General features: G+C 36.5%; 1 protein-coding gene across 5 annotated transcripts in view; it reads left to right on the forward strand.

Moving 5' to 3' along the window:
* The window catches only part of Fbxw7 (F-box and WD repeat domain containing 7), a 194,586-nt gene that overhangs the window by 87,778 nt on the left and 90,993 nt on the right, over positions 1-15,815 (forward strand). For 3 of the 5 annotated variants that reach the window (XM_087205782.1, XM_087205783.1, XM_004869186.4), the window contains one exon: positions 13,486-14,058. In XM_087205782.1, coding sequence (XP_087061908.1) covers positions 13,555-14,058 — 504 coding nt within the window. In that variant the 5' untranslated portion in view covers positions 13,486-13,554. Of the gene's footprint in view, positions 1-12,843; positions 12,894-13,485; positions 14,059-15,815 lie in introns of all 5 variants that reach the window. The other 2 variants (XM_021247862.2, XM_087205781.1) reach the window with 1 other exon arrangement.

The raw sequence follows: 15,815 nt of genomic DNA on the forward strand, positions 1-15,815 counted from the left end.
TCTATTTCTTGGTGTTAGAAATAGTGTTTTAGATGTTTTGGGGTTTTTCATGGTGATGTTTTTGCTTTTTCCATCCCCATAGTATTGATAGATGTAAGGCATCAGTGGGTAAAGATGGAATATGCTAGAATAAAGTTAATTTTGCCTTGTTTCTACAAAACTTACATAGTTTTCAGAAATGTTTTATATCACTACATCTTACAAAGGTCTCAGGGTGAATATTTTTCTCAATTAAAAAAATATCATTATGCCACTGGAATATGTTTATTTTGGTTGCACAGCTTTCTGCCTTTTATTCCCAGTGGCTGGCACACAAAGTTTAAATATTTCTCTTTTTCAATTCAAATGCATATTTTCTGAAATTGCACTGTATGTAGTGTAGTTGGGCAATATCTTCCTCTATATCCCCTCTTAACCTTCCTGCCAAGAACTTGAAGAGGCAGATTGAATGATTGTTTTTGTGAGTTTATCTGTGAATAGTGATTGTCTACCATAATCATCTAAATGAGGTAATTATTTTGTTGCAGACAATAGGACAATCAGGGAGCAGTTTTTGAAATGGAGCTAGATGAAGTAAAAGCAGCATGGATTTACCTGAGTTGCACACTTACCAAATGAAACCTCCCAGGAACCCGGGCAAGAGGGCATCAAGCAGTAGTACATGAGAATGAGTCCTAAGTTTAAAATCTAATGACAGGAACACGTTATTTTCTCCTTGTGGTCCACAATAAGTAGTGGGCATGTTAAAGTTGTGATTACTAAGTTGGGAACCCCGTTAAAGGAGCAGATTCCTCACTAGGTTTTTTCTTTCTTTTACACAGAAGTTCTCTATATTATAGTGGTAGGCTTCTTTTGACGTTCACAGTCTTACAAAATGATAATGAGGCAGACCAGAGATCTTAGCTAGAAGGATTTGAATATATAATTGCTGTTCATCAAAGCCACGTTGTGGTAGTGGTGCTTTCCGTGGAGATGCCCGTGGAGTTATTTCTGAAGTTAGCAGATTCTAGTTTACTCTGGTCCTGTTGTCACTGGCTCGCTCCTTGGTATCTTCAAAATGGACCTTTAAGCCAGGTGCTGACGCAGTCCTCTTGCTCTTCAGTCAGAATCCTGCCTGCTAGAGAACCTGTCACAGTGAACTCTGTGCCAGCAGCTGTGAATCTGAGAAAGTTTCCACCCACCTTTTGAAGTGAAAAATTCAGTATTCTGGGCTTTTTTCTTGGCTGCCTGAAGTGAACATTTCTGGTATTAGTGTAGGAAAGATCCAACTAATGAGACCAGGTCAAGAAAGGCAGAAAGGTTATATTGTCTTCAATTAACCTGTAATCGAGATACTTTAAAAATACAATGTAGAACACACAGGTGAGTTTTGAAAACATGTATACCTATGTACCAACACCTCAATCAAGATATGAAAATACTTTTGTCACTCTAGAAAGTTCCCTTACGCCCAGGCCAATCAGTCTCTACCACACCCACATAGACAACTACTGTTCTGATTTCTGTCATTGTCTTACGGATTTTGGGGGGGGAAGACAGGGTCTTGCTCTGTAGCCCAGGCTGGCCTTGAGCTCACAGCAATCCTCCTGCCTCAGCCTCCTAAGTGCTGAGATTACAGGTGTGAGCCACCATGCCCGACAAATTTTCTGGATTTTTAAACATCATATAAAGAGAGCCATCCAATGTTAACCTTTTTGCCTTTTTTCACTTACCATACTGTTTGTGACATAAATGTATCAGAAATTCTTTTTCAGATTTCTTTTATATGAATATACCTCAATTTATCCATTCTTCTCTAAATGAACACTTGAGTTGTGCTTAGGTTTTGGCTATCTGAATAAAACTTCTATAAGCATTCTGTACCAGCCTATCTGTGGACCTTTCTCCTGGATACCTAGGAAGTTTTTGTCTGTCTGTATATATAGATATAAATACCCAGGGATTTTTATGTACCTATCTGTATTTCTCTGTGATACATGTATGTCTGTGCTAGCTCCTAGGGCATATTTGTGTGTTTCTAAGAAATTGCCAAAGGGTTTCCACAGTGTTGGTACTATTTTTACATTCTCACCAGTCATATATGAGAGTTTTAGTTGCTTCTTGTTTTCACCAGCACTTGGTGTTTGGTTTTAATTCTAGTAGTTCTTGTGGATGTGAAGTAGTATTTTTTAATTTTCATTTCCCTGATAGCTGTTACTAAGCTCTTTTTCATGTATTTATCATTTTCAGTCAATTTTCTCTTAGCCAATTAAATCCTTACCAAATTATCCACTCAGTTAAAATATGAATGATTGAATACCTACATGACCTCTGTGGTTGTTTCAGGTAGATTTCAGCTTTCCCATGCAAACGTTGCAGTCCTGGTGACAACAGTGATCTTCTACCTAAGGGACCTGTAGGTGGCATCTGTTTGCTCAGTCACAGGATTTATTTCCAGTAGACTTTAGTTTTGAACTGCCACAAACAAATATCCTTAACAATTAAAGATGGATAGTTATGTTTTCATGTTGTAAAGATCTGTATTCAATATTGGTTTGTAGTCTGCAAGAAATGTTCTTGAATATTTTCTAGGACATGGAAAAATTACCCCATAATTTTATACGTATTTGTTGATTAATGGTTCTATAAATTACAGGAAGTAGGGTTTATGGATAGTGATAGTGTGATAAGGACAGTTGAGTATCACTTCCTGAATGTGGAAAAGAGCACCTTATTTATTGTCTCTGTATGTGCATGGGGTTATTCTTGTATTTTAAAGCTCAACGTTATAATACATGTTTTCATATGTGGTGTTGGTTAACATCAATGATGGGGGCAAAAATAGTCCCTGTTTTCTTCATGGAATTGTAAGACATTGGCAGTAACAAACATGTTTACTTTTCTTTCTACTTCCCATACTGTATATTTATTAAAAAGATGATTTACAGTTTTTTAATCAAATCTGCCCTCTATATTTTACCTTATCCCTTTGTCAGTCTGATAGTTAATACATTACTTTCTCTTATCATGTTTCCTAACCTTCTCCTGAATACTCCACCATTATTTTCTGCCTTTTTAGAAAATAAAGTTAAGAGAAATCCTTGTATTTAAGAACCGTGCTGACCAATTTCAGTAGGTCCATGACACAGAAGAATAGAAGATACAGGAGGGTGACTGACTTTGCCTTAGGGGTTAGTAAAGTGTGGGCAAAGAAATAATGCCACAGAAGTTAAGAGAAGGAAACAGCATTTGCAAAGAAATATCTGTATGCAGCATAGTGGAGAACAGAAAGAGACCAACATTGTTGGGTGATACACAGTTCCAGAGAAGATCAGAAATGGCTTATGGATGTATTGTGCTTTTGAGTTTAAATTTTATCCTGTGGAATAGGTGACTCTCAGGAGTTCTACAGTTGCTTAGGTTGCTCTTTCTTTGGTACCTCCTTCTCCCTGCCTTGTCCTCAAGCTTTCCCTTTATCTTTATCTGTTAAGTATTTTGCTTTCATTTGAACAAAAGGTTCAGCATGTGAAGAGCTTGGAAACTGGTACTGATATGTTGGCATTTCTTGTCCTGGCAGCAACATAGAGGGTGGGTGAGAAGGATGGGAGATAAGAGACAGAGATGCTAGGGGTACTACTGAAGTAGCTCGGGCATGACACAAATGGCATCTCCTTAAACAGTACTATTGGAGCGAGATTGATTGTAGAGATACTTGAGGTAGACTAAACAAGAGTTTGAGGTGATGACAAAGGTTCCAGGGATATAGCAAGGGTGGTTTCTAACAAATGATGACAACCAGAATGATGTCCATATCACTTCCTCTTTTTAAAAAAATTTTTCAGAAAAATCTGTGTATAGTAAGAACTCTATTTGTCCCAGACTGCTTGATAGTAAATTGCCAACATAATGTACTAAAACTTTCAAACACTTGCAGATACATTTCTAACAAAAGGGACATTTTTGTGCCCGACAATGTGGCCATTAAAATGTGAACACCGGGACTGATACATTAGACTCCCTATTCCTCAGACATCGTTTGAATATTACCAGCTGTCCAGATCATGTCTCATATAACAAAAGAATTCCATTCAGAATTATATATTGCATTTAGTTATCATGTATCTGGAAAAGTTCCTTGATCTTATGTTTACTTTAATTTCCTTTAACATAATTAAAGATTATAAGCCAGTCATTTTGACAGGGACTTGATTTGGGAATGTCTGATGTTTCCTCCTAGTAGGTTCAGAATATTCATCGTTGGCAGGAATATAGTGGCAGCAATGCTGCATAACTCTTTTTGCTCTGTATTAGGTAGACAAAACTTTCATTTTGCTCCATTACTGGTACTTACTTTCAGCCTTTCTCAGTCTTTACACTGGTCAAAGGGAGTGCCTGGATTAAAATGGCTGTATCTACAGCTCAGGGTACATTAGCTTGGTCAGAAAGTTGAAGATACAGTAATTCATTGATAATGTAGTTATCAAGTACTCTTTCGAACAGAGAAACCTTTGCTTTTTTTGTGTGGCTTTCTTTATATGATGAACTCGTCTCTTCCTTTTTGTGTGATTTCCCCCTCACCACAGAGGAAATTGGCTCTCCTGCAAGTCATTAGAGCAGGGAGAGGAAACTCAATTTTTTTTACCTCTTCAAAGAACTTTGTTTTTTCCTTTTTGCCCTACCCAAGTAGGTCTTATCACAAATTTCTGCTCTGTGAGTTCTGTATACAGTATGGTGTGTGCAAGAATACTTTTCACCCCATACATAAAACTGAAAATGACATATAAGCCAACTTTTCTCAGGGAGAATGCAGCCCCCTGGTAATTGCGCTTAGCTTACATCCTTGAAATTAATCTCTTCATAAATTTTGCAAACTCATAAGAAATTAATTTTAAACAATTAAGCTTAAGTCACAGTGGAACCTAATGTAGGTGTAACAGATTCAGTTTAAATAAAGGTTACAAATTTATTTTAATTAGTGTTATTTACAGCATGACAACTTATCAACAGCATTGAATAGTAAAGGTACTAAAACCAGAGCCAAAGCACTTTGAATAAAAATAGCCAAGCACAATTTTACGCAAAACTTCGAGAAAACATTGTCTTACTCAGTGATATGTATGTTCAAATAGCAACCAAGCAGTTAGATTACATCTCTTATAGGCTCATGTATTACTTTTTAGTCTTAAAAATTGAAATCACATTTATCTCTTTAATGTGAATTTATCCTTCTAGTGTAGAAATTGTGTTTATTTCTTGCCTTCATTGTTATACAAAAAATTCCGAGTCAAGTCAAATTTGAGATAAGTAATACAAGTTTTATTTTGAATGAAATGAGACCATTTCTGATTTTACTCTTGGTAGTTTTTGACCAAGAAAGATTGTTCATATGTATGAGAAGTTGAAAACTAGCATAATCTGCATGTGTTCCTATCAGGAGGACATTGTGTTCTTTACAGAAATCTAGAACTTGTCTGGACAAGATGAGTAAATCTCCATCTTGAATGTATGATAAGACTACAGCTCTTCTTTTTTCTCAGGTCAAATGTTTACAGTCAGAAGATCCAGAAAGAGGGTCCTTTGCCCAGTTATACAGTTTTGTTGAAAAGAAGAAAACTGTTCAGTTTTGTTCTGTGTTTCTCCAGGTGGTTTCTAGTAAGCCTTAAGAATTGCTGATACCTTTTTTCATTCTCAAGCCCAAGCAGCAGTGGAAACATTTCTGATTACCTTTTATAGCATAACATTTTCCAAAAGCTCATTTTCTTTTAAAATTCAAGTGTCTTGTCCCTGAAGTAAAATCAACCACTGTTTTCTTCATACCTTGAAAAGACTGAAAAGTAAATGCTCTATAGGCCAGTTTCTGCAGTCATTCTTCATCTTCAAAGTGTCTGACAAAAATCTAGCCCACTGTTTTCTTAAACAGCTCCGTTACTGTTTTCCTTTGTCAAATCACTGATTTCTTTGGTTGGTAGATGTTCTTTAAACATTCTTGAATGAAATCAGTTTTGTCTGATGAAGTTAACCATTTTGTAGCATATTTCAGGACCTAGTTTTTTGGTTTTTTTTTTGCCCCAAGAGATTTTGGTGTGATTCCTTCTGTACAAATGTCTACTGTGTCAGTTTGGGCACCTCTGAGAAGCAGTGTCAGGATAAGGTTTAATGTACCGGGAAGACAACCCTCCACTCCCTTCCAGGGGGGCTTGTTGGAGCATTACCCTGTCTAATGCTCTCATCATGGTAAGTAAGTTGTACTGGCAGAACTTGGGGCAACATGGCCAGTTGTGGATGTTGCCATGGATTCCAAGGTGAGATGGCTGGTGACTTCAAGCAGCTGTGCCACTTACTTACAGGGGTTAGGTTGAAGGAATATCTGAGCTGGGTACCATAGTGGCCTTTCCACCCTTCACAGTCCCATTCAGACCTTGAGATTTCCCCCCCGTGTGGGCACCTTTCTTACCCTCCTCACATTTAGGGGGGACCCCCCATATTCTTACCTAGTTTTGCCTTTGACCTACTGGGCTTCTCCACTGTGTGGATCATGCTTTATTCTTTCTCAGTCAGGCTTTGACACCCCTTACTGGTCTGCCCTCAGTGTACAGAGAGGCTGGGTGTGGATTGACTCCCCATTTTGGACTACCATCTTGCCTCCCTTGCATATACCTAACTTGCTTGACTCCTTCTACTGGGCTTTAGGACTAAATTGTTGAAGGAAATGGGATTAAGAGTCAGTGAATTTCTTATGTCTGCAATTGACTAGAATATAGTTCTAGTCAGTGAAATAAAATAGTAGGAAGATATAAGAACAATTGTATAGCCTCATGTTGGTACGGGAGTAGAAGTATGAGTTTTAAAATGAACTTGGGGTTATTGTTCATAAAGCTGGTAGTGTCAGTAGAGTAGTCAAATGGAGATGGTAGAAATGAGAACCATTTGCTTTTATGTGATAGTTGAAACCCTGGGTTTAAAAAAAACAAAACCCATAGGGAATGGAGGAACTAGCATTGGAGAGCAAGAACAGTGCTACCTGAGGGAAAATGCCAGGGAAAACTTGGGGACCAACATGTTGTAAAGGAGCAGTGAGTGAGTGTAAAAAAGTACAAAAATGGCGAAACATTTTAATAGCTTTTTAAAAACTTAGTTATGGGGCTGGGGATTTAGCTCAGTGGTTCTGCCGCCTGCCTTACAGTGCAATGACCCAAGTTCGATCCCCGGTACCAAACAAAACAAAACAAAAAAAACTTAGTTATAATGGAATAAGTCCAGAGTTGTTTGAGCAAAACAGAAATATGTAAGTTAAGTAACATAAAAAGTAGGTACAGTTGTTTGGCTTGAGAAATAGTCTTTTGCATCCTTTCCAGTAGAGATGAATGAGATGTGAATTTATTCAGTTCAGGTCCATAAAACTGAATTCCTTGTTGCTTATATGATGGCATTCCCCACTGATGCCCGTTTTATGTTGATTTTGTTAATCTATAACACTGAGGATTTGTTGAATTTTGCAGTCCCTGATTTTCATATGTGCTTTCCTACTTAGGTACACTATAGGGGATTTGGAACCAGAATTCCACAAAAAATGATAAATATGTTTGAAATATTAATATTTTTAATCACATAATTGTTTTCATATTTTTGTGGTAGAAATTTGATAAAGAAAAATTTTTATGACTTAGTAATTTATAGGCAAATGCTAAAACATTCGGATTTATACCCTAACCAGTTTCAAAATTATTACAAGTGACTTGTTCAGTCCAGCGTATAACTTAATGTGTTTTTTTTTTGTACCAGGGATCGAACTCAGGTCCTATTGCTTGCGCAGCAGGTGGCGAAACCACTGAGCTAAATCCCAGGCCCCGTGTTTTTTTTTTTATAGCAAAACATTTACTGGTACATTTTAGGTGTACATAATGATAACACTCATCATAGGGAATTTGCACCTGTGCATGATACCTCCCTCCTGTGTGTATTAAATAATACTATATTGCTGACCTGGTGTGAATATAGTATGCTCAGTGTATGGCTGGTTTTAAAAAAAGATTTATTGGTTATTTACTCAGTAAACACATATTTTAAAGCATGAGTGCTTACTGAGCCAGATAGTTTTGTGGGTGCTGAAGGTAACAGTGGCAAAAAGGAAAGTCCCTTTCCTGGTAGAGCATAAATTTTAGTGGGGAAAAGAGAGAAAATACATAAATGGGTGGACAAATAGGCACTTAGGGTACCACAGGTACTATTTCAGTGCTCAGTGATATGGAGAAGAGTAAGTCAGGGACAAGGAGAAAGGGAATGTGATGGTGAGTTTGCTAATTTTTATTTTGGTGCCAGGGATCAAACTTGGGACCTTGCGCTTGCAAGGCAGGCAGTGGATCCACTGAGCTAAATCCTCAGCCCAATGAGTTTCCTATTTTAAATGGGATGGTTAGGAAACATGTCCTTGACTAGGAGACATCTCAGCAGAGTCCAGAAGGGAGGAATGGAAAGAACCGTGCAGATACATGAGAGAGTATTCAGAAAGAGGAACAGCCAGTGCAACAGCTCCAGTTTATAGCACACTTTGCTCTCTAAGAAAGAATCATGACAAAAGGGGTGGAGCAAGGCCAGACGAAGAGAGACCGGCATGTGTGGGTCTCAGGGTCTCTAACAGACAACCATAGAGATATTGGCTTTGACTTGGACTGTGATCAGAAGCTCTTGCTGGATTGTGAGTAGTGGAATTGTAAGATACAACATATTTTTATCATCTGCTCCAGGTACTTACTACTAAGTAGCTTGACCATAGTAATTAATAAATAGGTTTAATTTGGTGTATAAAAAGTTGGTAAGATGAAATGAGAGTGTTAAGTGGCATGACCAGTTCATACTCTCCTATTTTAGTATATGTGCTGCCGAAGCGGTCAGAACACATTCTCCTGATGATTAAGGAGCCTCTTAGGGTTCAGTAATGATCATAAATTGCTTGAGTTACAGAATTCCTGGATTTGAGTAATTCTTCTTGACGATCAATACAGTTAGGCTTATTTTGTAGCTCAGATCTTCTGCATTATACCTGCCATGTAACTTAAAATGTTAATATTGTGTAGTCATTTGGAGGCTTTGGTAATTTGCTTATGTTACTCCTTTCATTAGTGTGAATGGTATTCCTTGGTGTCTACTGTGATTTCAAAGTTAGTTTCTGCCCTAGGATCTTCTTTGAGGCACACAATTCTAGTTCAGGTGAAGACAGATTCTCAGAGCATCATATACTGTGTACTCTGCCCACATCTATTCTCTTAAGCATCCCAACATAAGCAGTTCAAATAGTGTTTAGGAGAAAGGTCTCTTTTTTTTGGTACCAAGGATCGAACCTGGGACCTTGCCCTTGCAAGGCAGGCAGCGGAACCACTGAGCTAAATCCCTGGCCCGAAAGGTCTCTTTTTGAAAAGCAGAGTTCATGAGAAACTATTTTAAAAGTTCATGAGAAACTCGTTAAAGACACACTCTCTCTCTCTCTCAGAAATTAGGTCTGAAATGTGACAGGATCAAGGAATGTTGGCCAAGTGTTACCCTGTATTCTCTGTTGCTACTTTTTCTCTAGAACTTCTGGAAAGCTTCATTGAGTAGCTCTGGTTTCTCTAAATAGACTTAGTTTTAAATTTTGTTTAAAAACAACATCCTTGTCTGGAGCTGACCGTAGGCAGTTTTTAGGTATTCTTGGGTCAGGACCTTTCTGTACTTCTCACTGCTGTGGAAGACATTGCCAAAAGGATGCTCTGGCCTTGCCTTGCCTTACATCTTTCCTCTCTTTTGTGTGTGTGTGTGTGTGTGTGTGTGTGTGTGTGTGTGTGTGTGTGTGTAATATCATAAGACATCTCTTTAATGTGAACACTACTTCATATAATGAGAAACTATTTATATGACCTCACTTCCAGATTGGTTACTTTTTCATCATTTGTCTCCCATGGGCTAAAACAAGTCTTCATCCAGGCAGCTTCATCCAAGTTCTTGTTCTTCTGCATGACTCACCAGGTTCCGTGGGGAGTCAGGGACCTGTCCACTTACCAGGGTGTTTTCTCCAATTAACAACAAGAAAGAATAATGTCCCTTTCCTCTTTTCTTTCTCTAGTGGTTATGCAAAATCCAACTTTATCAGAGCTATATGAATGTTTGTTTTGAAAATTTTAGTGATAAATATCTATATAGGAGCATTTAATTGTCTGCCCGGTTATCCATTGTTAGATTAGCAGAACTGTAACAATAGGTAATACTATGGCTTCTTTGTTGATATCTCTTAATGGTCCGTGAATCTTACACTGCAAGCAGTGATTGGTCTAGAGCAGTGATGGTGAAGCCCTGGCATGAATGCCATTAGACCAGCACTGGTCTAGAGGATTTATAAAGTGGGTACAGTCCCTTCTAATCACAGATTCTGTATTGACAGATTCGCTTATCTCCTCATTTATTTATGATCCTCCAGTATTCACAACACTTTCAGTCATCTGTAGACTTGTACATGACAGAAAGTTTGAGCCATCTAGCTTGCCTGTTTCCAGTTGAGGTCAGAATATCCTTTTCATGGCTTACGGTGAAATATTTCCCCCATTTTTATGCTTTTTGTTGGTGATTGTGCTGTTTAAAATATCCCCCAAGCATAGTGCTGCATTGCTGCCCAATGTTTCTTAGAGTAAGAAGGTTGTGATGTATCAGTACATTAGGGAGAAAATAAAGTATATTACATAAGGGATGAGTTATAGTACCATTGTAAGTTCATTGTTAATGAGTCAGTAATATATATTAAATAAATTGTCTACTCAGAAATGCATATAAAAGGTTATGGGTTGATTGGTTGATAAAAATATTGTGACCAGAGGCTTGTAGGAACCATATTTCCCCTAGGAGTAATGATTCAGTATCTACAGATAGTGATTACAACAACTTTATAGTACACAATTACTATAGGAGAATAACTCGTTACCAAGGAGAATAACTAGTTAATTTAAGGGTTTTGTTTTATAGAGATTTTAGGTGTTGGAAATGTTTTATAACTTCCTCTTTCTGAAACTATTATTTCTGCTATGTTGAAATACTTGTATATAGTGTTGTAGTGCAAAATCTGATTTTACTGTAGGTTCTAATCTTTAAAAAGTTAAATGACATTGCTTAACATGTAAAGAAATATATCTTGTGGTTTTTTAGAAATTTCTTCTGGTGACCTTAGAGATTAAATAAAGAAACATTTATAAACATTATCCAGAATATTAATATATACCTGAAGCATATTGAGTGCTCAGTGAATATTTGTTTCAGAGTAATAATCTGAGCACTGAAGTGATTCTGGTTTTAGAAAAGAAGGCGGCAATGTCAGTGTTACAGGATCATATTCTTGTAGGAGTTTAGTCATATGTAGTTATTGTTGACTGAGGTGCGTGAAAGAAGACTCAGTTGGGTGTCATTGTCTGCATGTTGCTTGAAGCTAGCAATCTTGAGACATTTTCTTAATTTCTTTGAACCCCAGTTACCTTGATTGTGATATAAGAAACATTTTCAATTTAAAAATGGTATGCTTTTCTTTTATTGGTATTATTCCTGACCTTGAGTCATTTCCATGTTTATCACATCTAATTTCCAAGAAAAAAAATGCAATTTAATGCAAAATATATTTGCCATTAGATTTTCTTTTATTGAACTCAAGTTCAGTCTCATTAGTTATAAAAATTATATATTTGATCTATCTTAACTTTATGTACTTTTATTGGTAAAAAGAAATAAAAACATCCTTGAAATATACATGGATTTTGTTTTTGGATATAGGATTGTGTTGTTTATGTTTGATATACAGTGTTCTAAGTCATACAAAAAATTTCTTTCTTCTTTCTTTCTTTTTTTTTTTTTCGGTACTGGGGATTGAACTCAGGGACCTTGCGCTTGGGAGGCAGGCGGCAGCACCACTGAGCTAAATCCCCGGCCTACAAAACGTTTTCTTTAAAAAGATGAGAATTAGATTTTTAAAAGCAAAAATGTGTTGTTTGACAAAACTTCATTTATTCATCTTTTTTATGTTGAAGTTTCTAGTTTTATTTTTTAATTTTTTATTAGTACAATAATCTTATTATTAATGAAACACATCTCACCCCTTCCCTTTGCCAGTACCAAATTAATTTATTTATCTTGTAATCCTTATAAAGTTAATTATCATGTCTAGATTAACAACCAGATTGTGATATTTCAAGTTTTAGATAAAGGGTGCTTGTCTTTTTAAAAATGTGGATAATGTGTTGGAATTATTTTAGGTAACATCCAACATGTATCTAGATAATCAACAAAGGGTGCAGTTAAAATGAACACAGTGACAAGATGCTTATCAAATTTCAGGGCCTCTGCTAAAAAAATGTAAAAAATAGGGGCCGGGGATTTAGCTCAGTGGTTCCGGCGCCTGCCTCGAAAGGTCAAGGTTCCGAATTTGATCTCCGGTACCAAAAAAAAAAAAAGTAAAAATAAACATGCTTGTTGTATAAAATTTAAGAAATATGGTAAAGAATTAATTTAAACCATATAATATTATTGCCTAAAATACAGTTTACTTTGAAGCATTGACATCTGGTTTTTATGCAGTTTAAAAATTGTAGTGTAAACAAAAAGAAAAAATGAAAAAAATCATACTGTGGTCATTTAATTTCCCTTTTGCATAATATAATACAAACACGTATGTTTTCACGACTTTTTTTTGGCAAACATCATGTTTAGGGATTATGCTATATATATTCCATCTCATGCATTCTTTTGTCTTGAACATCTGAGTTTTGATTTTTATTTGCATTTACTTTTTTTTTTTTTTGCTTTGTGAATAAAGCTGCAGTAAGCATCCTCTGTATAATTTTTTTTTCTCTGTTTTAGGATTACTTCCTTAGGATAGATTACCAGAAGTGGAATTACTGGGTCAGAGGGTATGAACTTAAGAACTTTTTTCTTTTTTTTAAATAAAAGATTTTGTTTATTTGCTGTCCAGTTGATTTATAGTCACTGTAGAAAAATGAAAATCAGAATGATTATACTTGTTGCCTATCAGAACACTGTGTCTGAACGTAAGATTCTGCAGTCAGAGTATGGGAAGTTTTCAGGGTAAAAAAATCTTTATATACCTGATTCGCTTCTTTATTTCCTGAACTTGACTGAGCAGTGAATATGCTTTCTTCTGCACTTTTTGTAATACACTAATATTTTTTGGAAGTGTTACATAGAATATAGTTTATGAACAACTGATGTAACATTTAAAATTGTTTCATTGGTCAAAGAACTAAATTAAACTATGTAGTTTAGGGCTAAGAATTATTAAAAGGATATTAAAATAAAGCTGTTTATTATATGATTTTGGGGGAAGCCAGAACTTTTACAATTTAAACTTTCTATATTGATTACTAAGAACATGTTAATACCTTGTGAGCATCAAATATCTTTTGTAGTCTCTAATGATAATTAGAATATAGACACATAACCTGAAAGTACAAACCTTGTTTCTGCCTCTCATTTTCCCTGCAGAATGTGAAACCCTTTGCATCTTCTGATAGTCTGGCCAAGGTTCAGGAAGTGGCAAGCTGGCTTTTGGAAATGAATCAGGAATTGCTGTCTGTGGGCAGCAAAAGGCGACGGACAGGAGGCTCTCTGAGAGGTAACCCTTCCTCAAGCCAGGTGGATGAGGAGCAGATGAACCGTGTGGTGGAGGAGGAGCAGCAGCAACAGCCCCTGAGACAACAGGAGGAGGAGCACACTGCAAGGAATGGTGAAGTTGTTGGAGCAGAACCTAGATCTGGAGCCCAGAACGATTCCCAGCAAGGACAAGTGGAAGAAAACAATAATCGGTTTATTTCAGTGGATGAGGACTCCTCAGGAAACCAAGAAGAGCAGGAGGAAGATGAAGAACATGCTGGTGAACAAGATGAGGAGGATGAAGAAGAGGAGGAAATGGACCAGGAAAGTGATGATTTTGACCAATCTGACGACAGTAGCAGAGAGGATGAACATATACATAGTAACAGTGTCACAAACTCCAGTAGTACTGTGGACCTGCCCATTCACCAGCTCTCCTCCCCATTCTATACAAAGACAACAAAAGTGAGTATATGCAGTCTGCTGGTAACTTGAGACACTTCACATCTCTGTTTCAATGCAGTGAAATTTTCCTCGTAGTCTTTGGATTATACTAATTAATATTCACTTGTAAAGTAATAAAATGAACTATTTTTTTGCTTTACAGAAGGTATTAGAAAGTATTACAAATAATATATATATATATCATATTTTAAAAATACTGGTGATGGAACAGTCTTATTACAAATAGAGGAATTCTTGATAATTGTAAATATAAGACATTTCTATAGACATTATCCTAAGCTACAAGTTTTTTCAAGTTTTATAAAAAAAGTAGGCATGAGATCATTTTAAATGTCCCATTTAGAATTGGTAATATTGAATTAGCCTTCCACAGTTTTACTGGCATAATTTCCAAATTTTATTTTTGGGAAGTTTGTTAAACCTTGTGGACAGCTAGATTTATTTATACATCATTCCTTAATGTTGTGTTTACATATGATATTAAAAAATTAGGTTCTTCCTCGCATTGGTTTATTATGTAAAAGCACGTTGAAAACTGTCAAAACTCTGAGAACAAATTTTCCCCCGATCACTAACAGTTTGTTTTTATGGGATGTTAGAAATTCCAGACTCTCCTAATGTTAAGTTGGTGATAATGGTAGCAAAGACTTAGTGTTTATTAAGCACATTCAGTGTGCAAAGACCTGTGATGATAAGGAAACTGAGGTTTCGGAGAGGTCAGCTGCTTCACCCTAACCAAATCATACTGCAAGTGACAAGAGGTTTTACCCTTATGTGCCAGTATAAAAACCCTTTTTCTTTCCATGTGTTATGCTGCCCCCTGTGGTAGAATTTGATATACAATACTAAACAAGATGTTCACAGCTCCTCGTCCTGAGGTTCTCGACTCTGAGGTATGATGGCACTCTAGTACTGTACTGTGTGTGACATTTGAAATAGTCAGATCTACCCTTTAAAGAATAGTGAGTGCCCAGTTAACTACTTTTCTTTGTAGTACTTAACAAAACATTGTTGAAGATATGAGACTCCAAGGATAAAGTAACAGGAAGAAGTGACAACATAAAACAGTGACAGAAGTCACTTTCCAGAACCCATCAGACATGCTTCTTAACCAGAGGTTGTTTGCTGGCTATTTCTCTGAGTTTCACAAGTCTTCTTGCAAATTCTAGAATCCTGTTGCTTCTGTAGATAAGAATGTCTCTTCAATTTTAACTTTGTCAGCAACCTTATATTTCTACAAAATGTTGCTTTCTGAAGAGATAATCAACTCATGTTGAAGAATCTTTGACAGATTATCAGCTTATTTTCTTTCTAAAAAATGTTTTACCAAATAATTGTCTACTGATACGAAAAGCAAATAACATTATCATAAGGTCAGATCAGGTATCCTCCTAATCTTTTCATGAAAAGAGACTTGTTTGGGAACTAATTCTGAGCTTCCATATTTATCCTAGTGCTTTCCTTCTTGGAACTTCATTCTTTACCTAAGATTTACCTGTTTTTCCCCACATACTAATTGTTACATTCCTCCCAGTAACTAGACAGTTTTTATCCATTTGCCTCAAATAAGAAAGGAATGGTTATTGGAACAGGTATTCAAAGTATAGTGTGCCACGTATGTTGGAGCCTAGAAACCTGCGACCCTTCTTGTCTGTAGGCTCTAAACAAGAGAGGAATCAGGTACAAGAATCACAGCCAATCAGAGGATCAAAATTAGTTTTGTTTTGGGTCTGCCATCCTCCCACCACCCTCTAGAA

This window comes from Heterocephalus glaber, unplaced genomic scaffold (genome assembly GCF_053883595.1).
Source record: "Heterocephalus glaber isolate CG9 unplaced genomic scaffold, H.glaber_assembly_v1.0 deba00000613, whole genome shotgun sequence".
Taxonomy (NCBI): Eukaryota; Metazoa; Chordata; class Mammalia; order Rodentia; family Bathyergidae; genus Heterocephalus; species Heterocephalus glaber.